Raw genomic sequence first — 27,360 nt, 5'->3', positions numbered from 1 at the left:
TTAGATTTTGATAGCACTGCAGCCAAATGGATTCTTACTTACCTTTAAATGTACAGTCTCTGTCTGCTGGTACTGTGAGTAGGTTAACCTGGTTAGTTCTCTGTGTGCATATATCTGCTGAATTAGGAAAATGACTGATTTCCCTGTGTAAAAGTACAAGTAAGAAATGCACAATGGAGGATGTTCTAATGAGTTTGCACAGGAGATCCAGTTCTGAGAGCACCTGCCTCAGCCACACTCACTCCTCCATCAATTCAGAAATCTTGGTGAGATCACCCAGCATGTTAGGGGAAGCTCTTAGCCATGGCTAATTTGTCATTGTTATCCCAAAGCAAATGTGATGCCCTGGGTCCTGGTATGAGGAGGTGATGGTGGGCACAGCTCCCACAGAACCTATTCTGGAGTCTGGTTTTCCACCTCACACACTGGGAATCTGCTGAGGCAAAGCAGCCCTCCTTTCTCAGCCTGCTTACAAGGGAGAGAAGCCTCTAAACTCCCCTGGTGGGGTTCCAAATTTCCAGATTGTTATAGATCCAAAATTTTTGACAATGTGTTCTAGATTGAAGTAAGATTGAAGTTTCCCCTTGGATCATGTTCCTAGAGGAAAAAAGAATCACTTCTGGCTCAGAAAAAAAAAAAAAAAATAAAATTCGCTTAGGACGGACTGGGATATTTTTTCTTCAAAAAAAGATTTTGGAACATTTATTTAAAACTACAGACCAGAAACTGCTTGTTTCTATACACATCCCTATAGTAAAAGAAAATATATTAGGAAGAAAGATTTCAATCTGCTCCAAATGTTTAGGGTTTTCTTTTCTTCCCATGTTTAAAAACAAACAAACAAACAAACAAACAACCCAAACAACTCCTCCCCAGTACAGTCTAAGAGGATATTCTGGATTTATCAAAATGCTTCTGGGCATAAAATACCCAACCAGAACAACCCACACTTGGTTTTGGTTGCTGGAGTCCTCCCTAGGAGCTCGCTCCTTTCTCCCATGGGACGCCCAGGTCACTCCTGTGGCAGCCAGAGCTCTGCTCCTGCAGCTCCAGGCACAGCAGGCAGCTGTCCCAGCTCCCATCCTAGTCCCAGCTCGAGCCACGGCTGCTCCTGTAGCTGCAAGGGAAGTAATTGCTGGAGTTTCTACTCTCTGGGATGCTGGAGCTGGCCAGGCAATGGAGCTGGGAATCAGTTTTTACAAGTTAATAGAACTGTTCTTATAACACAGGCACCTTGACAATCAGCTTTGACGAGCAGTTCAGGAGAGCTCTGGTGCACTCCTGCGAGCTCCTTGAGCTTCAGGGCTCTTCAAGGGGCTCTGCTGTTAAATTAAAGCAGCAAAAGCACAAAAAAGTGTTGAAGAATTGAGGCAGCAAGTCTGAGACAAGCTGTGTCTAGAGCAAGGGAAGGAAGAGAGGAGATACAGGAAAACAATTCCTCTGAGAGATTCCTTCTGAGTAGTGCTGTCCAGATTTTGTGTTTATGGAGCTGCAAATGTCTGCATTGTGTTGTTTTTGTTCTGAGTTTTGAGTTGGTGGGTCAGTGCAGAACAAAAGGGAATTGGAAACAGCCACAGCAATAATTTCTAGCTTTTTCCTACTTCTTTTCCTTGATCTTATTGTAACTTGTTTTTATTAGTAGAATTAATGCAGGACTAAGCCCTTAATCCTCTACCCACCGACTGGCCACAGTACTGCTGTCCATGGGGGCATCATGGCAGGGCAAGGACTGAGTCATGGAGCTCAGGGATAATTGACTAAAGTAGCAGCAGCAGATTGCACAGCTCATTTTGATCTACACTTTGTTGAACAAGGGCCAGAGTTCCAGCACTAATGTGCAATTTGTTGTGGGACACTTGGGCAGATCAGCCCCATAGCAGTGCTGGCACATATTCCCTGTATATCTATGTTAATACCATTTCAATAAATACCATTTTCAGCCAAGGCTTTCTTGTGAATAGTTACAAGATTTGGTAAATCTTTTGTTCAAACTGACTTGGGCAATGGCAAGAAAATGCCCTGAAAATGCCTGCTGTCACTCTGTGCAGCACTGGTGGGATCTGGGGTCTGAAGCCTGCTTCCCAGGAAGTGGCTGGGCATCGTTTGCTGATGGAAAGTAGAGAGTAAAACCATGTTGGCTTTTATTTTCTTTGCTTACGTGCATACAAACTTTCTTTTTTGCTTTAGCTAACTGCCTTATCTCAACCTGTTAGTCACTTTCCATCTTATTTCCTTTCCCCTGTCCAGCTGGGAAAAGGAGTGATAGAGCAGCTTGGTGGGGACCTGGCATCCAGCCAAGGTCAACTCACCACAGCTACAAATCTAAGTTAAGCAAAATTTCCATGTTAAAACTGTCTCATAGGCTGCCTGCCAGCAGCCTCTAAAAGAAAAAGGGAAAATCACTCTTTAGAGTGAAAAGAAGGAAAGAGTTGCTAAAATTGATGCTAGGCTTGCATACAAAATCCATCGAATTTTCATGCTGGCAAACATGAGGACTGGATACATCAACAAAGCTGTTAGAAATTGAGTTGTTGAGCACCACAGTAAAAGAAAGAACTGCTTGTAGAGCTGGGCCCAGCCCTTCCTCTGTGAGCTTGGGACTCTACAGCTGCCTGCTTGCTACAAATGCAGGTCCAGGTTCCAAGTGCCTTTGCTCTTTGAAAACAGAAGTTAACTTTCAGATGGGTGTTTTTACAGAGTTTGAAGCAATGACTGGGCATTCACCCACTAGCTCAAGATACATACAGGTTTTTGATCAAATTGCTTTGGTTTTTTTTTTATACTGTTTTTTCCAGAGTTGCTGGTGTAAGAGCACTGCTTGTTTTGACAAGGTGACATACCTGCAACACAGTAAGGGTGACCAAAGTGGCCTCTGTTACCAGTGTCCAGAAATGCCAGGTGTGCTACCACCACCCTCCTGCCTTGCCACCAAGGCTTAGGAGTCCAAGAACGAGCAGCAGGTTCGCTCCTGGATTTGCAACAAGTGAGCTGCATCTATTCCTCAGGTCTGTGCATCCTGCTTGCCACCTCACTGACCTTTGGTTGGCCTATGCTACATTTCAGCTTCACTTTCTGCCATGTCTTCAATTATTTGTTCACTCAAAATTTGTTTTATAGGGTTGTAAACCAATGAGGTTGGATTAATGAGCCTGTAAACAGCTTGGATCGTACCCTCCTTCCCATTTCTCACATTAACTGGATTCCTGTGTTATGGTATCTGTCTCTGATTTGATAGATCAGAAATCCTTACCATCAGACTGCCAATTTCATGGGCCAGTTCCCTCAGCACTGGGGATGGAGATTATCTGGTCTTTTTAGCTGGAATATATTAAACTCAGAGTTTAGCTTCCATCTGTAGCAGGGTAATTTCCATTTCTCTGAACATTTCCATTAGTCATCCTGGCTCTGACCCTGCAGTCTAGATAATTATTCCTATTGAATTGCAGCACCAAGCTAGTCTCTTATTTTTTGAGACCTGAATAAATTGTTACTCCTTTTAACCTGAGCAGGAAGCTGAATGTCAGGATGTCACAGATAATTTCATTTGGGAAGGTAAATCAACAGGAGGAATTGAGTGGCTCTGAAGAAGTTTTGTTGGTTTGCTTGCAAGGAGGTGCAAAGACCAGAACAAAATGCTCTAATGGGTTCCCAGCTGCCTGTCCCAAGCCCATATGGATGGTGCTGGAGCAGCCAAGACCAGGCAGGGCTTCCCACAGAGCTGGGGCTGCTGTCCCTGTGGCCACCCTACCCTGCCAGCAGCCAACTGCAGTGCCTGCTGTCCCAAACAACCAACATTTTGTTCATCTTAAAAATTTTTTCTCATTAGCACATAGTTATAATTTACTTTTGTTATCTTTCTGTTAACTTAAACCAGATCTGCTCATGCCCACTTGGTCTAAGGTCATCTTCTGCAATGAGATTTTCTATAACCAGTTAGATGGATAACAAAATAGGTCGAGGTAATGTCACCCTTGCTTGGTTCAATGACAAATGAACTGCTGCATACAAGAATACCAGGGGTTTGTACTATTTTCCAGATAGCAACTCTGAACTTCAGGTCTTTTCAATGGTATGATTCCCAAGAATATCTATTTCTGCTGAAACTGCAAAGCATTCTCCCACTTCCAAAGCTGCTGCTCGGAGTGTGTGGCAGAGCACACCATCCATTTCACAATTCCTAGTTCCCCAATCCTCTCTTCCAGAATTAGTTGATAACATCCCTTGGTTCTGTTTGCATTGGTTTCTGTTTCCTTAACAGTTCATAGATAGTTCTTTCTGCTTATCTGTCTGTCTGTCTACCTGTCTATTATCTTTTAGCTACCTGTCACGGTCATTGCTTTAGCTCCACCATTGTCTGCACAATGTCCACATTTTCTTCCCTTTGCTCACTCTGATCAGCTCCCTAACAAGTGTGCCAACATTGCAGTTGTGTGTTTCTAATCTTGTGCACATTATTATCAGGCCCAGTCCCTCTCCCTCTGCACTTCAGCCTATATGAAAGCTTTTTTCAACAGTCCTTCCTTTTCTCATTCCTTTGTCCATTGATATCTCTGCTTTTAAATTGCTTTTCTCTGTCTCTGTAGTAAAATGAAGTGAATGTCTTTACTAAGTCTCACATGACCTCCTTCTCTTAAATTCTTTTTTGATAACTTTTCTATTTCTGGGTTTGTCAGCATTTATCCCACCAGACTGGTAGCTTAGGCATGCAGGTGAAGTCCCTTTGCCAAGAGAAGTCCCATTCCTGGAAATGCCTACTATTGCAGCAGGAATGTGATGAATGTTGTGTTCATGCTGTGCTGCCATGAGGGATGTCACATGAGTTTTCTTTGTCCCAGACCCCTGAGTACTTTTCAACATTATTATCAAAAACTTATAAGAATTTGCTGATTATTTGGTGGAAGTTAATCAAGCTGAAAAGTAGATTAACTGCATTAATTCACTTCCATTTAGCTTTTACTGGAGTTTACTTCTTCAGCAGTAATTTGCTGAACTTGGAGATTGCTTACCTCATCTTGTGAACAAACCTTTGCGGCTACCTGCCTCTGTAAGTGCCCGTGGCTTTTCTTTTTTAAAGTTATCAAGGCAGGTGTAGATGAACAAGACACAGCATCTTGACTCACCTGCCCTGGCCCCTGGCTGTGGCTGGAAGTGTTGACACAGCAGTGCCACTGGCTTTTGTTGGGATCACATGGAGGGTTGCACCTCCTGAGTTGGCCAGACATAACCATGATAGGAAAGAAGTGATCCAAAGACAGCAGCAGCAAACCCATTGGTGTGATGATGTGAAAACAAGGCAAAAGGCTTTTGCAGACAGAGGCTGAGCTGTTTGAATAGCCATCATAGCCCCTGGTGGCTGACTGTATCCCCCTAGCTGGGGTGGTCACCATGAGAGCAGGACCCCATCAGAGCTGTATGAACACTCTCCATGCCACTGTGGCAGCCCCTCATTCTGCTAAAATCCCTGGGGACCTTGCACTGGAAGGGAGCTGGAGCACTCAGCAATCCCTCACAGGGCTGCCTGTGTGGCTGCCCAACAAGGGCAAATAATGAACACCTGGGATTTCACCCAAGCATGCACATCTTAAACCAAAGGCAAATCAGATACCCCACTGAGCTAATGGAGCCTCAAGAGTGACTCAGACACTCAGATTTATGTACACGCTGGAAGGTGAGAGGAATAAATTTAGGAGTCCACCAAATGAAGCTAAATCCTGTCTTTGAGGACTGATAAAACCTTCATCTTCTCCAAAGGTTTTCTAAATCCCTATAGCTGTAAACCCAGGCACTTAGTAAACAGTTGGAGCTTTTCTGCAAGGCCAGCCACAGACTCAGCCAAAGCTAATGATTATCCCCACATCACACCCTTTCCCCATCCATCCTTGGGCTGGAGAAGCCTCTCCAATCCCCACCTCACACCTCTTTGCTGGAGCTGGAGGGACAGCAGGGACTGCTCCTCTCCTGCCCCACGTGCTGTGCCATGGGTGGGGTGGGTCAGCACAGCTGTTGGGGGGCAGACACAGGGTGGGGAAATAGTCCCTTCTTCCTTTCCATTGCTCATGCTGTTCAGAGTCTGGGGAGGGAGCACGTGCTGGATTGGTGATGGCATCTATGTCAGTGTGTGACCCCCTCCCTCCCTCTGTCAGTCAGGGCAGAATGGCTTAGTGCTGCTGCTCCTCTTGTCCAGTGGAACTGCAAGGGGGCTGCTTTTCTTTGCCATTACTGACACCTCTAATCTCTGTTTCAAAACCAACTTTTTGAAACTCAGGAGGAAAAACATTTCCCTCCCTTCCCAGCACAGATATGTTTTGCTTGTTGAGTAGAAGGGTTGCAGTGCCTGCCTTTCTGCACTGCAGCACCAGCAAATATGTCTCACAGGAACATTCAGGCATCTATTTGCTCCAAGATAGGAACACTGAGACTTTTATTTCCATTGCTTAACCTGTTTAACCTTGTTTGTCTACTAACAAACCCCATTCAAGTGCTGTTCTTTTTATTTTGGTTGCTGTTGCACAGAAAAAGAAAGTTCATCAGGAGAAAAGCCTCTCTGCTCATGCCAGAGCTTAGTGAAGAAAAATAGGCTTGGGTTTGAATTTCATTTTTTCCCTTTCAGAGAGGCCCAAACCAGTCACAGGGCTCCTCAATTCCTTCACTGTGTCTGCAGCTGATGCCCTCTGGAAGATGCTGTCTGGGAGCAAGGGCTTCCCATCCATTTCTTGACCACCTGGCAGTGATGCAGCAGCAGAAGTAGGGAAGGATGGCAATGGGGAGCAGGTTGGTGTTCCCAGGCACATTGATCCATCTGGCAGGTTGTCCTGAGACCACTTGGGGACAAGGATAACCAGGAGTGGCCTGTGCAGCAGCTGGCTCATGCTGCTGCACTGGGTGCCAACCAGGGCCATGTGTCATGCATCCCCATGAGAGACAACCATCCTGAGGGGAAGTTCATGACTGGCATGTTACCATTTGATGTGTGTGTTAAACAGCACTGACTGCAAATTAACCATCTTTTGGCCTGCATTGGAGTATTGACATTGAATAACTGCACAGAATGAAAATGCCCATTGATGGCAGGGCAATTTGAAGATGAAAATAGGTGCCCCTTGAAGAAAGATATGCACAGCTACAGCTGCTGCAAGGTGATGGCTTTTCCAAGGTAGCCCAGCCTGGCAGATAGCTACACTGGGAAAATACAAGTCAAAATGCTTCCAGAAGAACCCCAAGGTAAACAAAGAAACTCTGTGTTTAACTGAGCACATACTCTTGGCAGCATGTTCCAAGCACCAGTATGATAAATCCCCAAGTTGTGCTGCACGAAGATGGAGTGTCCCAAGGGCAGGAGCCAGGATTTGCCCCTGGGTGATGAAGGTGACTTTCTAAGGCATGGTGCTTCTGCCAGCTCTTACCATGGAACCACTCTGGGCACCTGAGGTTGTGCTTCTGGAGAATTGTGACAGGTTGGGACCAAGAGCAGGTCTGCATCCCCCTATGGGCACAGAGTGTTTCAGGGGAGCATTTCAGGCAGCCCTGTGGCTCTGTGCAGGGCGCTTTAGGTGATGAGGTTTGGGTACAGTGCGTCCCTCAGAGTGCACATCGTGCTTATGCAAGGCAAAAACAGGGGGTGGAGGGTGGAAGCTGGGGAGAAAGGAAACAGCTGCCTCATGCATGAAAAGATTTGCCAAACTCCCATGGTTAGATTTAATAGCTGGGTGCTGCAAGCTCAGGAGAACAATGTAATTTATGTCATTACTGCTAAAAGGCTGGTTTGATGGCAAGGGCTTCATTTGAGTTGCCTAAAATGTTTAACAAAGGGGAAAGTGAAAACAAACATGAAAGCTGTATTAAAAATTATAAGGATTTTGGGGAGACTGCCAGGTACATTTTTCCAGTGGTACAAAGTCCTCTCCTGGCAAACAGCTCATTTTGCCTATGCTAAATCTAAGATATGAAGCTGGAGCTAGAGGTAGAAGGAAATAATTAGGTTTTGCTTTAGCTACGGTGGATTTCTGAAACAGTAGTTGGGTCATACTGTTGTGCTTGAAGAGCAGAAGCAATATTGTGCTTTTTTCATTCAGTATGAATTGTCTCTTCTTGAAAATTTACTTCTTAGCATATTTTAAAAGTACTTTGGGGATGGGAATGGAATGGGGACAATAGGTCCGAAGGGAGGAGGTCTGGGTGGTAATGCCAAACGCACCTTTTCTACTAGTGCATTGAACATGACACTCCTGCTCTCACAGCAGCAAAAGCAGTGTGTGTGGCTAACCCTGCTGTTCTGCCTGGTGCTGCACATGGTGCTATTTTTAATGCACCAGCTCATACAGCATTGAGTGCAGCGTGGTGGGAACTCAAAAAAGTGCTGCTGCTTCACGAAGGCATCGCCAGGCTGCCCTCCCAGTTCTGTTTGCTATGAGGCCACAGGGTGCTGGGCATGTCCAGCCCCCTCCCCAGAGCTCCAAATGCCTCTGAGTGCTGCAGGGGAAGCACAGCCCACAGGCAGCACATTCACAGTTCTCTTGGTGCTGAAGCTGGGTCAGGGAGCCTTCCTTGGCTGCCTGCTCATCCTCTGCCAGCACAACACTCAGAAGGGCTCAGCCACACTGGGAAAACTGAGCCAGCACCAGCCCCTGGGTCACCATTTGGGCTGGAGGGCTTCTCTGGGGTGTTCTTACCCCCAGCAGACAGCTGGATCTGCTGCCATGCCAGCCAGGGTCCTGCTGCAGCACTGCTTAGGGTAGCAGTGCCTAATTTACTCATATCAGGAACTCACCACACGCCCCCAGCCTGCAGAGGGCTGCACCTGCCTGCATTTGCCCACCACCTGGCACTGGTGGGACACTGGGAATGGGCCTGGTGCTGCCAACCCCTTTCCCTGAAGAGACACGTGCTCCTTACATCAGTCTGCACTCCCACCAGAAGGCCCTTCTCTCTTGTGCAGCCACAGACAGCCATGTGGGGGACATTTGAGATGATGCCCAGCTCACCTTCACCCAGCAAGGCTGATCTTTGCTGGCTGTTAATTGCAGCCAACTGGGCAGCAATGATTTTGCACAGAACGGCTGCCAGGCCATTCAGATTATCTGCTCCAGTGCTTTGAGAGACAGCTGGTAAAGCAAATAGCAACAATCCAGAGAAATTATCTTTATTTGCCTGTAAGCACAGCACTGTAATGTGAGGCTCAAATGAGCCTCTTTTGGCACGCAAGGTCAGCGTTGCCTTTTGCATATGGCACACATTAGGATAAGTCCCAGCCCCACATAGCATCTCTTAACTAAGAAGCTGCATTTCAAAATTAGATGCATTTCATTGCTCTTGTCAGAGATCAGCTTGCAGAACTGGCTGGCAGGGAGATTTAAAGTGCAGATACTTGAATACTTTCAGATGAGTTTCAAGAATACGTTATTATATTTTTTCTTGCTCTAAGATGGACACCAACGTCTCATCAGCTTTAATAAGACAAGATGCCAGATATTCATTCCAAAAAATCCTGATTTTCATGATGCTGAACATCCCATTCCCCCTCCCTTCTACACTTACAAAGTTAATGCTATGAAGCTGGTGGTTATGAAGGTGGTTTCTTATAGTGTAAAATACGCCTTTTGTTGAACAAGCCAGACCCACAGATCCTCAGATTCTGAAGATCTCTGGAATTTAAGAATCTGACATTATATTTCTGTGGGTTTTTTTGCAGAGGTGTGTGTTTTGCTGCCCCATTCTCTGACTCTGAAGCCAGGGAAACATGGCAGGAGAGACTCTCAGACAGTGATGAAGATGCTGGATCTCAGCATGAAGGTCCCAGGCACTTCACAATACTCCACCATAAGGACTTCACACTACTGAGGCATTTGTGTCAGGGCCCCAGGAAGCCTCTACCCTCTGTCTCAGCTGCCCCTGCCTGTGGAGCCCCAGCTGAGCATTGCTGAGGGTGCTGCTGGGCTGTGAGGGCTGGTGAGGACAGGCCAGCACACATGGCCAGCACTGTGCCAACCTGCTTGCAAGAAACTTCTCTTAGCCAGTGGACCTGCAGTCTGTCCCCTGGCTGGCTCTTCCATGGAGGCTTCCAGCAAGGAGAACACTTCTGTGCTGGAGCCAGCTTGGAGCGGGTGCTCCATGGAGATCTGACTCAGGCGTGCAGGCTGCCAGATACCCACCAGCTGCCAGAGTATTCCAGTCATTAATAATGGCAGGATTAAGTGCAAGGCTTCAACAGTGTTTCCAGAATGAGCCTGGGTTTTCAGCTTTACTGCCTTTTCCTTAAAGGATCCAGATCCAGCATGGATGGTGCTGCTGGAAAGGCCTTCTCTCTCCTTCAGGTTGTGTTCCTCACATTTGCACCATACCTGCACTGTCAGTGCCACTGAGTGAGGAGGTCACCAGGGACAGCAGATGCTATTCCTGGCACAAACATAAAGAACATTTCACTGACTCCACTGGACCATCCTTCCAAGGCAGAGCATTTGATGCTCTTTGTCTTTTCCACTGTGTCCAGCAGTGGCTACTGAAATTTGGGCATCTCTAGAGCATGATGGACTCTGCTGTGATTTTATTCCTTCCCATCACTATGCATTTAAGTGCTGTATCAGTTTCAGCACAATTCCTTGACTTTGGTTATCTCATGGAATAAATTCCCCTGCCTTGTATTTGTGCTGTCTTCAGATATTTTCCCTTTTGGAGTTGTTTGAGAAGGTGAACAGATTCTGTTGGATCTGCATGTGCTGTGCTACTCACCAGTTGTCACATCTTCACCTCTTTGTCTTATCATATTAGACTCATCTCTGTCTTGAGCAGTTCTCTTTTTTCCACTGCTGACTGCAGAAGTTTTGGGTATCACTAATCCCTTTCATTCTTGTCTCTGGCTCCCTTTGCTGCTGCTGATGTATGATGTGAAATGGCATGCTAATAATGCTCTACAGTATTTCAAGTGAGAGTAAAATAATTTTATAGAAAAGCTCCACATTTTGTCAGTACTCAGATTTGGTGTCTATTTTGAGTCCAGGTTATTGAATACAATGAAGTACAATGATGCCTGGATCAAGGTGACTTGAGTTACTCTAGGACATGTGGTCTGTATGTAGGGAAAACCTTCAAATCATCCCTTTCCACATGCAACTTGAAAAGGATTTCCACCCACTGCTGAGCTATGCATCTAGTTTTCCCAGTTAGGACCCAGTCTCCCCTGGTATTTATGAAAGTAGCTGTACATTTTGCTACCAGCCACTTCTGCAGCTGCACTGCTGTTCCAGGTCCTTAGCAGCTCTATTAATCATTGCTGCCAGTCTGGAAGGAGAGCATACCCAATTCCTCACTTCTTGTTGCATTAAAATGAATACTTTTTTCTTCCTCCTTTGCCTCCTGCCTGTTTCAGTTAATATTCAGAAGCATCTTTTGCCCACTCTTGCCATTTCAGGACTTTTACTAAGCAAGTAGGAATGATAGATTTGACAGTGCCAGCAAGCTCTTGTGCCAGGTGGTTTCTACTGACCAAGTCCCAGGGTTGCTAGGACTAAAGAGGACCCTGACAGGACACAGCACCTGGCTCTGAGCAGAGAATGGAGTTGTGGGAAGAGAAACTTTGTAGGTTTCTGTGGCATAAGTAGGGTGGCATTTCATGGAAGCACTTGAGTGTACCCCCCCTTGGGCTCTAGCAGTACTATTTCCTGATTGTGGCTGGGCAAACAGTCAACAGCCAGCCTTGAAGATGTGGCAATCACTTGATCTGAGTTCAAGAATGTCCAGGGTAGCTCCAGGAGGCAGAGGCTCCATACTACCCTTCCCATGGCCATAGAAGAGGCTTGCAGAGAGGTTGGCAGCCTATGTTACACTTGCCACCCAAAATCCAGCCTTTGCAGGAGGGTTTGCAAAAGAGTGAGTAAATGCCTGCAGAACAGGCACTGGAAGTGAATTTCAAATTCATGTCAAGCACTGGTAAGAGGAAGTTTCTTCCAAAAGCCACGCTCAATCAGGGAATAGATACACCCCGTGACCTTGCATCCCATCAACAGCAGCTCAGTGCTGAGAATCTCAATTAGCAGCAGCAGTGCTCTCAGCAAACATCAAACCAACATCTCCTGGGCTGGAAGAGCTCATTCAAAAGCCACTGGGTGGAGAAAGGACAGCATGTTGTCACTAAAACTTATCACTTGTCTAAAGGGGATGGTGGCAGAGGCTGTGAGGGCTTTGACAAAAACTGCTTTTAGATCAAAAATATGAGGCGAAAAAGCCCAGTGAAGTATAAAGCCCATTTATTGTCACCCATGTAAGGCTGGCCTCACTGATTGTGTTTGAGGGAGGTCAGGCAGGGGGGCCATGCTTTTCTGCTTCCAGTTTCTAATAATTATTGCCTGCATGACAGGTGGTAAGTGCAGGTTTTGCATGTGGCCTCAGAGGAGCTTGTACCCATTTTCTCCTTTGAAAAGCAAGTGATGAAAAGGAAAAGAAAGGACACGTGGGTACACTTTGCAAAATGAGCGTGCAGCTTGTGATGCAGGTCCCAGAGCCTCCCTGACCACAGCCTTCATTGGAGAGGTTACAAACAAGAGCACCCTTGGCAGCCCAGGCTTTCACCCCAAGGAAGTGTTCTAGCTGTGTTCCACGAGGGACTGAGCCCTGCTGTGGGTGGAGGGGCAGAGAGCTGGTTATCAGTGCTTTTCCATTAGCAGGGACAAGGGCCTGTGGGCCAGCCCAGGGAGGAGCCCTGAGCCCAGGGCTCTGCTCCATGATGGATCTGTTGCCAGCAGAGGGGCACTGGCTCTGCTGTGGTGCTGGCCCAAACCCCAGATGGGACCTGCAATCCCCTGGGTGTTTCCTTCCCTTTATCTCTCCATCTTGTGTGCTCAGGCCAGGGCCAAACCCTTCTTCTGGAGTGTCAGCCACCTCACACCAGTCCTGACTCCACAGTGCTGAACTCTTTGGAAAGACATTTTGGTGTCTGCATTCCCCCTCCTCGCCCAGCTCGAAGGTGTGTGAGTCTGAAACAAGACTGAATTTCCTTTTGTTTTTCTCCCTTGGAGGCCATTTTAGGCAAACTAATTCACTGGGAGATATCAGCTGGCCTCAGCTTGAAAATATGGGGAGGGTTTAAGAATTGTTTTTAGCAGCTCTAAGGAAGCTTTTCCCAGTAGGTACGTGCCAGCAGAGACTGCCAGCTCAAATCACCTCACAAGGGCCCTCCAGAGCAGCTCTCAGACACAGCAATTTTGATAGTGAGAACAGGCATTTCTGCTATCACTTTGGCTTTCCTCCTTAGGAAAGAATTACCACTTAGGTTTCTTTTTTTTAAAATGGATTTCACTAGACTGGCATTGTTTATGTGGGGGAATTCCACATACTGACTTGTCTCCTCCAGCTGTTTTTATATTGCTCCCTGTCCCCCTGCAAATTTCTCTATCAGTAAAAGCAGTTACTATTAGTACAAACTTTTCTCCTCTTTTCTCCTGGGTTTTGCATGACAACAGGAGTCTGTCTGTGGAATCACTCTTTCCTCAGTCCATTCAGGGTATCCCACACACCCATAAATGCACCACACTGGCTGCTTAAATACTGGCTGTGGGAAGATCTGCCTCCCTTGGTGGGGCTCATTGTTCACCACACACTGCCAAACAGACTGGTGAGCTTGCTTTTGTACATCTGGTTCAGAAATCATTGCTTTGGCTTTTTTCTTCTCCCCCACAACTTAAAGATCAGGAAAAGAATTCAGAATCTAGAACCAAGATGTGTGCAAGAGAGTAGTTCCATCCTTGCTTACCTCTTTTCCTTACACCAAGCCAGAATGCACAGATACCCCCCAAAAAGCATCTTTTATTCCCTCTGACCGTTAAAATTGTGAGCAGAAACATGCTAATACACAAAAATATACCCTTCTCCATTTGTAACAGCTCTTTTAAATAATTCCTGCCAATTTGCTAAGCCTGACCTCATGTTTCCCCAACATCACAAAGGCTGGCTCTATTCAGGCTGTCCCTTTCCAGGAGATTCCCCATTCGAGCGCTTGAAATGCTTTTTGTCTCTTTGGCCACATACAGCACTAAAAAGACTAGAGTAGAGTTTATGCCACTTCTTACTTCATCAGGATTTTTAAACACAGGAAGAAGAAAGATTGAAGCTCCAAGTTTTTTTAACAAACAGAAATAGTGCCAACTTCATTTCCTCCCTTGTTGCTTTAAGTTCCCTATATGCTGATGCACTTAGAACCAGGGTGGTTTCAAAACCAATGGTCTTTCAAGTTTATTTAGTTTCAGGGCTTAATTTCTTTTGTCAGTTATTTTTACTAACAGAATAACTCTCATTGAGGGGAGTTTGGGGATCTGTTGTGCCACGGAAAACTCATTTGGATGAGTATCTGTCTCTACAACTTTCTTTCCACAAGCATGAAATGAGGATATAATGCATGCATTTCACTCAAGAGTTTAAAGCTCATTGCCTGAGATCATGATATAAATATAGACTATAAACTCCACATAGAGAAGGAAAAAAAATCTGTTATTTCACTGCAAGAGATTGTTAGACCATTAAAACAAAAAACTGCTGATAAAGCTTATGTGCACATTTGGATACTAGTAAAGGGTCTGTTAAGTATCAGCAGAGAAAAGGATTCCTTATCCCCAGACTTTAACATGGCAAATGTTCAAAGGTGTCTCCTTGCTTCAATAGGAAAAAGCTGAGAAGGACAGGTCATTTGAGATCCCCTGACTCTAGATTTGATTCTAACTCATCCTTCAGCCACTGAGCTAAGGAAAATGTGACTGCTCATCTTTTCCAAAATATTTTTAAATAGTTGTGCAGAAAACAGAAGCTGGAAAAATAAGTCTTAGCTGGAAAGTTTGCTTTAACTGAATATCAATAGTTACCTCCTCCAAAGAATTCAACAGACATTACCAGGGTATTTTAGTTTTTATTGACTTTTAAGATAGACCTTCAAAAGTCAGCTTTACCATCAGTGTTGGACTAGTTCTGGCAGAACATTTAAACTGCTATTGTATTGTAATCCCTAGATGAGAAGCCTTGCCAAGTTTAATTTGATTTTAATTTAGCTTTTCTGTAGGAGCCTCCAACTTTCCACTTTCCATAACTATTTAGTTAACTACAGGAAAAAGTCCTGTGCTCTCAAGTTGTTGCTTTGGTCAGTATTAGTATGAAGAGACACTACTGAGTGTTTTGCCAGTGACAGTAAGTTGTGTTACTGAGACGTGGACAGGTGAATGGACAGGTAAGAAATACCCATCCTTTGAAGAACCTCAGGTGTTGGTGGTGGAAGGGAAAACATCCTACCTTCCCTGACACAAGGTGTCCTATCACCTCCTGCACCTTCAGTGACTTGCAGGTGGCCAGATCCTCTCTGCACACACTGAAAATCTCTGAGAACTGAGTTCTGCATCTCACTCGGTGGGTCCCTCTGGATGGGGTCCCCTGGGACTGTGACACAGCATTTGCAGCCCCAAGCACTTCAGCTCTGGTGGGAGGCAGGGCAGGCACCCTGTGCATGGTGTGTCTGCAGCTCACCACAGGCAGCAGCACCTGGCTTTTGTTAAGGATGGTGTCAGGGGATGTGCAGGAGGCAGGTCCTGGAGAAACTGGGGTAGCAATGCACCCACAGTGCTGGAAACCCACACAAGCACCTGGGGCATTGAGCTGCTTTGCTCTTGGTGCCACTCAGAGAAATTTATGCATCCAAATAAGCTGACAGCAAGGATGCTGAATTGGCCCCCCCCTCCAATACACCTTTGGCAGAATTTTTGTCTTAGACAGCCTGAGTTTGCTTCAGCAATCAGGCAGCAGCCAGAGCTTTTCTGGAGTCTGTCCACACAAAGCCAAAGCAATGGGAGGCCTGCTCTAAGGGGATTAGAGGGGATCTCAGCTTAATTAGTCTAAGAGGGCTGATCTCAAAGATTATTTCTCACACAGAGGAGAAAGAGCTACCAAATGATCTTTGGGTCAGTCAATTACTGCCCATTTTGGGTGATGTGGCAGAAAACTGGTGGAGACTTTTGGTGCAGCAATCTGGTAGCAGAGGTGGCTGGGGCCACAGTGACACACAGCTGGTCAGGGGAGGCACAGCCCATTCCCCTCTCACAGGGGCAGAGCAGCAGCCTCTGGAATCACAGCAGCCTGATTAGCCCAGCTTAGCTGGAAACATCCTCGGTGGTGGCTCCTCAAGGCAGAGCAAGTGTTCAGCATGATCTGGTCCAGCAGCCCCTGGCAACACATGCAAGAGGGAGATGGCTCCCCTGCCCTTCTCTGTGATGGACAGCACCTGAAGGTGGCTTTTCAGGGAAGATGCAGCTTTAGGAGCAATTACATGACAGTAGAAGAAGCTGCATGTCTCTAAACGTACTAAGTGCCAGCTGTGGTCTGCAGGGAGGCTTTGCTAAAGAAGGTGAATGTGGCAGCTGCTGCAGGGCTAATCCAGCTTTCTCAGCACTCACAGCACCATTGCAGGAGCAGGCTGCTCCTCACCCAGCACCCACACAGCGTGCCACACACTGCTCATTCAAGCACTTCTTACAGGGAGGCTTGTATGGGCAGAGAACAGGGAACTCTCTTTTTTCTAGAACTTTTCTTATCATTGCCATCAAGTCCCAGGTGACCGTTTTCCTCCATCTCTTTTTTACACTTGGTCAGGGAACTTTATGGATTATTTTGATATTGCCATCCAAACTCAGTGAGCTGTAAGAATTCTTCCCCTCCCCAAGTCTTCCCTTTTCCCTCCTTTTAATTTGCATTTATAGGTTTCTCGACACTTAAAGGTGACAAATAGTACCTGAATTTTTTTTTTTTTTTTTTTTTTTTTTTTTTTTTTTTTTTGGGATAGCCAGATGAGGAAACCTGAATTTAGTTTGTACTGTTTTTTTGCTGTTTGTTGTATTTTGGACATTGGTGTGTTTTAAAACCTGTGACAAACATGTCAAAATCTGGAACAAATGAAAAAGTTTAATAAGAAGCAACAAAGTGAACTTTTTGAAAGCGTGGTTTTCATAATTTATTGGAAAACTCTACCACTTATAACCAAGCAAACTAGGTTTATAGCTCCAGTGATGCATAGGCTGTGTACATTTCTGAGTCAGAATGTCTCCTGAGAGCAGGGGAGACACAGCTTCTGCCATGAACTATTGATTCAAGAGCACACAGTGGTTGCTTTGTGCAAAACCCATACAAAATTAGAAAAAAAAACAAACAAAAAAGACAAAAAAAGGGAATAAAGGAGGAAGAATCTCTCTTGTCTTACATGAAACAAGTTGTTTTCCACATAGAAAAAAAGATGAACATGAGAACATGATGTTCAGCCAACAGAGGTGACTTGCCTGGAGTGCAGAGCCATGTACCTTTATGAGTGTTATATCTTCCCTGTCACTATCCTTCCTCCACACTGACAAATATAAAGTTTTTTACCACTGTATGCTTCTGGACAAATCAAAGAGCTTTGAAACTGGGGATTCCTCACCTAATAGAAAGAAAGCAATATTTATTACTCTTCAGATTTCCTTTAGCCATGAAAAATGCCAAGGAAAATGAGCATTTTGCTTTAGATCTGACGCAGAGATGAGAGTCCCCTCCCCACAGCCATCACAGAGAGCATGTTTGCAGGTGGATGTTGTCTTGCTGGATTAAGGATACCCTCCTGATGGGTTAACTTTAAATGCAGAGATTTGGAATTATCTCAGTAAACTATCATGCATGTCATGCACAACATTCCCCAGTTGAAAAGGGGAAGTAGACAACACGCTGTACATGCCCACCCACTCCTCATGATCTCTGACTGCTTGAATTAGCACTTTCCTAGAAATAACCACAAATAGCACCTTCATCAGGAAAGGTTGATTGAGTGCCCTTAATAAAGAGGTGCCAACTCTTTTGAATACTGCTTGAATCTTCACAGTGTATCTTTTCCTGAAAAATTAGGCAGAACTAGGAGAGTCTTTGGTGTTCTTCCTACATGTTAAAATACAAAGCTAAATGTTACATCAATACTGCATGTAACTGTTGTTTCCCCTAAAAAAAAATTCAATAGAACCACACAGGAAAAAATGAACTTCATGTAAAAACTAGCTAGAGAATTAGATAACTAGAAGGAATCCTACCCTGTTAGAGCAGCACCTATTAACAGCAGACCTCTTACAAGTCTTGAGGCTTCATGGAGAATTTGAGAAGCACCTTAATTCACAAAGCATTGAGTGTCCTTATCCATTCACTCTCTATCAATAGGACACTTATGTATAATTTATGTTGCTTTGCAGAATCTTCTTTTTGTTAATCAGTTCTTTGTGTTCCTGTATTTAAAATCACACACAGCAAATATTATAAAGGTTAACTTACTATTGCCTTACTTAGGCAAGGACTTCTAGGCAAAATCAACTAGCACTTTTGGAAAGTTTTTCTTGTGTCCCTGTGCTGGTGACATGCCATCAGGCAGGTTATGGGTTCCTGTGCTCAGACCAGTTCTCCACTACTGGTGTTAATGAAATCTGCCTCTGAATCTGCTCCTATATGACTTCACTGCCAGCAAAGCTGATTTCTATTCCTTAAACAAGAAACATTAAGATGTACAGTTGGAAATCCTCCCTACTGAAGTCTCATCCTACTCTTTCCCACTCTATTTCTCAGCTCTCAGCTAGTGTGTACAGACAAGGACTGTGCCTTTCACCCAGCAGTTACTACATATAAAATACAAAGAGCAGAAAGCATATCCAATCCAGTTGAAGAGTCTGGATGCAGACTTTATTCCCTCCTAATAGTGGGCAAACCATTTTTTCAGAGACTTTTAATTTGGCCAAGTACAGACCCATGTACCAATATCATGGGGGTTTGGGCCATTTCCCAGTGGTTCAAACCAGAATGGCGCCAGTTTTGACAGAAAGTTTTCAAGAATTTAGCACATGCAGAATGGTGCATCTTCCATTGTTTTATCCTTAGAAACAGCTGAACCATTAAAAAATAGAGAACAAATAACTACCCCCCAAATCTGGGACAGAGAGATCATCCTGAAAAAACTGGAGCTCTACTAATTAGTTTGGAAAGCAGAAAAAAAAATCACCTTGTCTCATACTGGAAAGTGCCAGGCAATCTCTACTCATTTTGATTATTCCATCTGCAAGAACAAAGGGTGCATAGCAAAAAGAAGCCTATGTAGTCACCAAAAGAGCTGTGATGTGGAGTATATTCTTCACTGTAGGATGAAAGCATGTTTTGTTTTCCTAAACTGTGTTGTACAACTAGAAAGCTAAGGTGTCATGCCTCTAGTATTTGGGGATAACATTTGAAGTTAAAAAAGACAACTGTACAAAGATTCTAAAGCAAGAAAAAAATTGGAATCTTTCCATAGAACATCTCAAGAAGCAGATTTATACTTATTTCAATGAAATGTCTTGTAGAAGGCTACACTCCAGATTCAGTTCTCTGACTACCTAATAAGCACTTTTGCACAAGAATACTCCTAATCTTAATACTCTTATTTCTACTGTTCAACATAACACTCAGTCTACTTACATATTTTTCTTCAGCAATCTTTCAGGTTGATAAATTCACCTCTTTACCCTAGATCCACCCCCACTCTGCTCCACTTCTGCCAGCTAGCCACCTCACTGTGCCATTCTTCAGTGAGACTCCTACGTGGCTGTCTGGCCTTGCAAACACTCCTAAGAAGAGCAGCCAGGTCTGTTAGCCAGTTGTCTACGCACGTGGTCACTGCACCGTGAAGAACTTGAAATAAACTCTCAGCACCCCCCAGACTATTTCATATTCCAGTCAGACCACGAAGCATGTGCTTGAAAGTGCACAGAAAGCCGTTCCAGCAGAGTGGAATGAAGATGTGCCGTTAGCAGCTCCACAGTGCCTGGCTCACATCAACATGGCTTTTTCTTCCACCCACTTGCAATCCAGCCTGCAAATGCAACCCACAGCCTGCAGAAGAGAAGGCTCCAGGGAGCCTTCTGGCAGTCTTCCAGTACCTAAAAGGGGCTTGCAAGGAGAGGGCTGGAGAGAGATTGCTGGAGAGGGCTCTTTGACAAGAGCCTGTAGTGACAGGACAAGGGGGAATGGCTTTGAACTGAAAGAAGGCAGGTTTAGACTGTAAGGAAGAAATTTTTCCACTGTGAGGGTGGTGAGGCGCTGGAACAGGCTGCACAGAGAAGCTTTGGATGCCCCATCCCTGGAAGTGTTCAAGGCCAGGCTTTGAGCAATCTGGTCTAGTGGAAGGCATCCCTGCCCATGGCACGGGGATTGGAACTCGATGAACTTTAAACATCCCTTTCTATCTGAATCATTCTATGAGCCTATGGCTCTTAACTCAATACTTTTTACTTCCAACATGAGAAGGAAAACATGTTGACCATCCAACAAATGAAACCCTAAATAACTGGAATCAAAATCCAGATGTATTAACTGACCTCCCTATGAAGAAAAGAAACCTGCAGTTCCAAATATCTGACTGCAATTAGCAAAAAAAAACCCACAAAAGTTCTTTCTGCTGGTTTTATTGCAAAACAAGAATTATTTTTAAGACAACTGACTAGAACACTAGTGCATTCAACCAGTCATTGGAAGCTGGAAATTTCTTTATTAAATGAGAATGACCAAGATGGTGACTGCCAAACAAAGAGGTGGACTACACTGCTGTGAGCCAGACAGAGCAATAAACACAATTTCCAGCAATTTCAGAATCATTCCTGCGCCCAGAAAAATAGATGTCATTTGATGGAGAATAAAGCACAAGGTAAACAGCAAGGACACAATACTACTGGAGGCAACTTGGGATAGAAGATGTAGTCCAGTAATTCCCTGGTCAAGAAACAAAAATATTAACCAAAGGTTGGTGGTCCAGTTAGACTGATACCTGGGGAAGACTGATAACAACATATTATAGCCAACCAAAATATTTTACAGAGTAAAAAACTTCTTGTAGTAGCTAGAAAGAAGAAGAAAAAAAAAGGAGGTGGGAAGGGAGCAGAGAGACAGAGAAAGCATTTGCTAGGAGTGAAAAATTCAAAGTTTTCTAGCTGTTCAGTTATTTGAAAAGAGCATGTTACACATTTGCATTTTTTTAACTGTTCAGAACAGCCCAATGAATTCCTGTAGTCTCTCTATAGGTATCTTTTTGGGCAAAACAAAAGGATATTACTAAGCTAATAGGACTGGAAGAACCCATCAGCAAAAGTTCCCTTGGAACTGATTTACAGAATGAATGGGCAAATCAAAAACATGCAATTAGCAGCATGTGTCAGCCTTCTATATGATCCATAGAACTAAAAGCTTTTAAGATGTGCCAGCCTCAGGCTTCTTGCTCCTTAAGGCATGCATGACATGAAAACAAGAGACTACCAAGCAGCCATCATTAGTGAAAATAGGGTATTTTAGTGATACTGGCATGGCAAAAATGTAACTGCTGATCAGTGTCAATTAGCTAGAATAATCCTGTTAGCATTAGCTCAACTGTTCATTTATAAATCTCTGCAACACTAATTGTATTTGAAGTTCTTTTAACACTAACTCCTTTTGTGTGGTGCTGAAAGCCTTCAAAACACTCATCAATTGAACAGCTGATATAACAAACAATCCTTCTTTAACCCTTTGCAGTCTCAGTGCTATAAAAATAGTTCTGCATATTAATTATATAATATATTGAACAAGTTTGGTAATTTTATTTTTTATACATGGAACATTTCATTATATATTTACAATGTAATACATATATTGTAAATAAAATATATTGTAGTAATAATAATAATATTCTACTATTCTCTTGCCATAGCAAGAGCAGTATCTTATGAAATACTGAGTATTACTGATTGTTGTCAGTGTGTATCCCACTAAGAAAAGTGAACAGAAAACGCCCCCTCCATTGCTATTGATCTTTATCAAGCTTATACCTTAGACTCCAACATCCTCTATCCAAAATAAATTATATTTGATTTTTACTTATTGCTATTTAATTTGTACCAGAAGAGCATTTTGGCAGAAAATACTTAGCTGAACTGAATGTAGTTGACAGTGTTGTTTCAAATTACTGGGCACCCTCATCAGCTCTGGATGAAGCTTTTGATGAAACCAAAATGGACAATACAGAAAATGCAAGGAAGATTTCATTAAATAAATTTATTTGTTAAAATAATTTAACTCCAAATACAACTGCTGAGTTTGCATTGAGTTCTATGTACAATTCTTGTTTTATTTGAAACATCAAGGTTTAAACAACTGACATTGTTACAAAACAAACTCTTGCCCCATTTTAAGTTGCCAGTTGTATTAGAGCTCAACAATTAACTGTGAAATACATTAATTCACCCCTAGGAAACTCCAAATCAACAGCGTTAAGTCTGACTCCAGAACCCACTTCAGTCTTTCTTCAAACCCTGATCAAGAATTAACAGATGCACAACAATGCAGATAAAAGCCTCCTGCAGTTGTCAAACATTTGCTTTTGTTGCGGAGTTTCACAATTAAAGCCTAACCAGTGCTTGATGGCACACTGGTAAAAAAAAAATAAAAAATTAAAAACAAACATGCACAAAACCCCCCAACCAAATGGCTGACATTTTTAGGTAACATTCTATACAGGAAAGCAAATACCAGTAGTTTTTCCCACAGAAAAGTAATGGCAACTGTAGCATTGGGGTTAGGGAGAGGCTAGAATCAGAACAGAAAATGTCACCAAATTTATTTTTTTGATGCTCTGAAGGGGTGGGCAGGGGGATGGGCACAACAGAAAAAACCCAAACAAAATCCAATGCAAGTTATATTTAATACTCTTTATCTGATTCTGGTCTGTTTGCTTTGAATATTTTTGTGTGTATCTTTAAGGGAAAGAGGAAACAGTTGCTCTCACTATCATAGCTCAAAAGAATAAAAGTTGCAACTTTTTAAAAAGAAACCAACAAAACTGGAGAAATGCTGTCTTTGTAGAAAAGTACAAAGCTCTACAAGAACAGCCAAAGGAAAAGTGGGTCTTTGGAACAAATCATAATATTTTAAGGCATGTTATAAGAAACTTTCAAATACTATAACTGGTAATCCTATCAGGGTACAAATGAAACAGTGACCCAAGACCAGTGATTCCTGCAGGGCAGCCACACAGCCGCCGTGTGGCTCACCTACCTCCCACTCTGCTACCCCTATAATTTGAAAATCTGTCGAGTGCAACTGTCATTGATTCAAGCTCCACTATCTTCACATTAGTGGAAATACAAATAGTGCATAACTACTTCCTCAGAACTATACAATGAAAAACAACACTTACACTTTGCCCCCCCAGCCAAGTTGCATGGTAGCTTACATATGGCCTATGCTTTTGAAAATGTAAGCGTGCAATGAAGAAACAAAACTGGGAGATATTTTCTTTAATATTTTCTGTTAAAAATTTACTGTGCAATTTTTCCTATATTTAAAGCCCATCTGCTTTATATTATGAACTTCACATTAGGCTGTTCATACTCTACTTCATGCCATTTTCTTGGTATTTTCTTCTTTTCTGAGTGCTTACGCAGTGGATCTCACACTGACAAGCTGTTTTACGGATGGATTGTGCTGTTTGATTAACCACTTCCCAATCCAGATATTTGAAACCCTGAAATATCATTAATCCAACATCTCACATCTTGTTTAAGCATGGCAGCTGACACAATGGGCAGGCAGGGGGTGGTAAGAGAACATTCATACCATCTAGTTTAGGCTTGTGAGTTCTGTGACCTGGAGGACTAAAATTAGCCTAAGTTTGCTATACAGTCAATGGAAAGAGGTAGGTGCCTCTAGGAGGGCGATTCAGAGCACCCAAAATGGGCATTCAGATGCCAGAAATAAACAGTGTGCCTATCTCCCTAAGAGAACAAAATACAGTAACAAAAGCTCTGCAAAGTAAATGGGAAATGGGCTACATTTACGTTCTAGTAAGGCTTAATGTTCTGTGACATCTAATGCCCTTTGTCACACTGGTAGTGGAAAGGTGTTGAAAGATTAAGGGCAGACTTGGCCAGTTCTCTTCTGTGAATATGATTTTCTTTAGTTAGCATCCAGTGAACTATAATTCAAAATGTTAAGGACATTTATGCATGGAAATTGGCAAAGTGTTTTCTACTCCAGTGTCCTTTGTGGCAGATGAGAGCGCTTTTAGGAAGTTCTGCAGATGGAGGCAAAACTCTCGAACCTAACTCCAATTACAGCATTTCTAAGGGCCATATACACACACATACACACTCAACACACACACACACACACACAGCCCAGCACCCCTATTTTCACTCATTTAAACACAAGGAACTACACTGTTACTGCACAAGATTTAAAAACTAATAAACGCATGGTGTTATTTAGACCACAGGCTCAGTGACTGTATTTTTATGGCCAATTTTACCTATAAAAGATCCAGCTCAAGACAATCTCTCCAGCATTTAAAATCTAAACATTGCGATTGAAAACTTTTCTATACTTTTGATTGTAAGACTTTGAAATAGGTATTTCTGTGCCATTAGTCATGCAAATGATAAATACTTCACTGCTATGAAACTAGCAAGTCAGAGCTCGAGCATCCTTTCCAAATAAAATATTTGCTCCCACCATTAAACATTCCAATAATTGGGGCAACCTTTGAATAGTGTGTCAGGCAATTAAAGAGCCATTTCCACACTCACCTAAAGAATTACAACTGTAACTATTTCACCTCTGAACCAAATGATTTCACATGGTTATTCAATTTAAGTTTTCAACATTAAAGCTATCAAATAGCAAACTGGATTTTCAAAGGTTAGTTCGGGATCACACCAGAGAATGTAGCCCTTAAAGGCAAGAAAAACTGTTGTCTTTAACAAACTTAAAAATGCAGGATGTTCATACTGTCCCACGAGGTTTCTGCAGAAGGGAACATATGGATGAAACATGGCTTAATTTTCCTTACAAGATGGTACTAGTTAATCTATTAAAGTGTTCCTTGTTAGTAAGGCTCAGCAAATTTTTTTTTTTCATCACAGTTGCTTCCTTCTGGTTCAGTAAAGTGAAAATAAAGATGCTTCCTGCTTTGTAAACAGAGGGTTTGTTTGGCTTTTTGTAGACCAAAACCTGAAGCGATCCTCCATTTTTGAGCAGCAAAATGAAAGATTTAAAACATTCCAATGCCAGACTGTTTCTTCACCCGTCACTTGTTTCCAGATCTTGCCTTTCATTTCACACACTGATTCAATGTTTTCTATTTCAAGATGTGGGATAAAGTGTAGAAATAATAGTATTGATTTTGAAAAGAATCCAAACTATATGGATCTCTGGTAGCCTTTTCCTCCAACACTGTCAGAAGTTCTGGTGAAATCAACATAACTGACTGAACAAACTCAGCCACATGTGATAGTGCCCATTCTGAAGCGTGGTAATCAGACACCAAAAGACATGGCTCTTCTTTTCATGCTTATGCTTGTTGTGAAAGGTCTTCAGAGATATCCTCTCCACTGCTCTCATCTTCCATTTCCAAAAGGATTCTGTCCTCTTCAGAAATAGTTGCTGTTGTTGCTGTCTGACATGACAACACACGAACGTTCAACTGGAATGACCCTGTAGATCAACTGACTGTGCCATAAAATTGCAGGTGCTCAAAGGGAAAAAACGGGTGAGATGTGGTCATTTAACCCAATTATATTCAGAGTCAGTGATTGACTTTCAATGCTCAGCTCTGAGTTAATGTTGCTACTTCACTACAGATGTATTTCAAGTGACCCACAAACCAGGAAGTGAAGTAGACAGTTTTACCACCTTACAAAATTTCTGCAAATTAAGTCCAGGTTAGGTCATTTTTAATGCTATTGTATATTACATGCAGAACAGCATGGATCATCTTTGTCTGGCTGTGCTGCATAGTTCATTTGTCTAACAATTTCCGCAAAGAGCTCATCCACCATTGTTTTACTTTTAGCAGAGGTCTCCATAAAGGGGCAGCCCCATTCTTCAGCTAAGGCTCTGCCTTCACTCAATGATACTTCTCTCTCACTTTCCAGGTCCACTTTATTACCAACCAGAATTACTGGCACCTTCTCATACCTACAGTTTAAAAACAAAAACAACAATAATTATATTTTTAAAAATTGCAACATTCTTAAAGTTAAAAAAAAGAAAATCTATTTGCAAACAATACACACCCAATAGGAAAGAGACATTTGGATGATCTTAAAATTTTACATTTAAAAAAATGCACATTTCACATTCTACCAATTTGTTGCACATCTTGTTCCCCTCAGAGCTTTCAGAATTCTACAAAAATCTTCCTGCTCTGAGTTTTCCTTCCCTCCAGGAAATATGCCAGGAATACTTTCACACTACAAAAATGAGGAAGATAATGCTATTTTCCCTGTTTGCAATCTCCATGTGTAAGAACAGGATGGACATCAAACCCTCCCTTCAAGATTACATTCTCCTTCTCCCTGAACAGGTATTTTGTATCTCCTGCTTGGGATAACGATGCAACACTCTTCCTTTCAAGAGAATCCTTTTGGTCAATAAACACAGAACTCTCTGGATAGCAATAAATGAGACAAAACCATAGGGCCAGTAATTCAATTCCGAATTTCAGGAAATTTAGTCCACTTCAAGTACAGAAGTACTGTTACATAAAACCACAGATATACATTCTGTATTATCTCTCCCTTGCAGATTCACATCATTATGCCAAAAATGATGTGAAATGATGTAAAAAGTCACAATTAAGTTCCAGGCAGTACTATCACAGTTCTTCTTCATAATCAACTTGGACAGCACAACAGATTATACAGCTATGAAGGAATTTTTTACTTTGCACCTCCTTATGAAGAGATCCTTGCCAAATTTTTTACAAAATTGAAATGCCTGCCATTTTTTTTTCCCATCTTCACATTCATAAACCTTTCTTCAGACATGAAACTAAGTGTTCCATCAGGTTTTAAATTTACAAATTTGCCATAGAAAAGAAAAGAGAGAAGAAAACACTGGGCCTATTTCCAAAGTACTCTTACACAGATTTCCTCACAAAAGCAACTACGACTGAGAGAAAAACTAATTATGACTTTTTAGCACGCAAACCAGAGACTTCTCTGCTAAGAGAAGCAAGATGGTGCCTTCTTAACTTAAAACCTGATTTTCTTCTTATTATTATCTTAGTAGTATTGCTTTGAGTCAAATCACTGGAGTAAGACTGAACTGTGGATAGACAAAAGACACAGCTGCCACCTGAAGCAGCTGAAGATGGCATCCTCCTTAAGCCACCTATTACTCCTTCTTCATCCCACCTGTCCCCTGTGCCTGCCAGGCAAGGCAGCAGAGCAGTGTGGGTGCATCTGTCTCAGCTGGTTGAGGGGAACCTGTTTCCCTGTCTGTCACCACTCTGCAATGGAACAGGTAACCTGTGTGCTCCTGCTGCCTCTGCTGAAG

General features: G+C 43.0%; 1 protein-coding gene across 1 annotated transcript in view; it reads right to left on the bottom strand.

Moving 5' to 3' along the window:
- Positions 1-22,065: 22,065 nt before the first annotated feature.
- Positions 22,066-27,360, bottom strand: part of RAP2A (RAP2A, member of RAS oncogene family) — a 30,145-nt gene continuing 24,850 nt past the window's right edge. Inside the window, exon 2 of the mRNA XM_056489441.1 lies at positions 22,066-25,998. Within this exon, the coding sequence (XP_056345416.1) occupies positions 25,761-25,998 (238 nt within the window). The 3' untranslated portion in view covers positions 22,066-25,760. The remainder of the gene's footprint in view (positions 25,999-27,360) is intronic.

This window comes from Oenanthe melanoleuca, chromosome 1 (assembly GCF_029582105.1).
Source record: "Oenanthe melanoleuca isolate GR-GAL-2019-014 chromosome 1, OMel1.0, whole genome shotgun sequence".
NCBI classification, from domain to species: Eukaryota; Metazoa; Chordata; class Aves; order Passeriformes; family Muscicapidae; genus Oenanthe; species Oenanthe melanoleuca.
The sequence above is the reverse complement of the archived record's forward strand: the minus strand, read 5'-3'. Positions and strand labels throughout refer to the sequence as shown.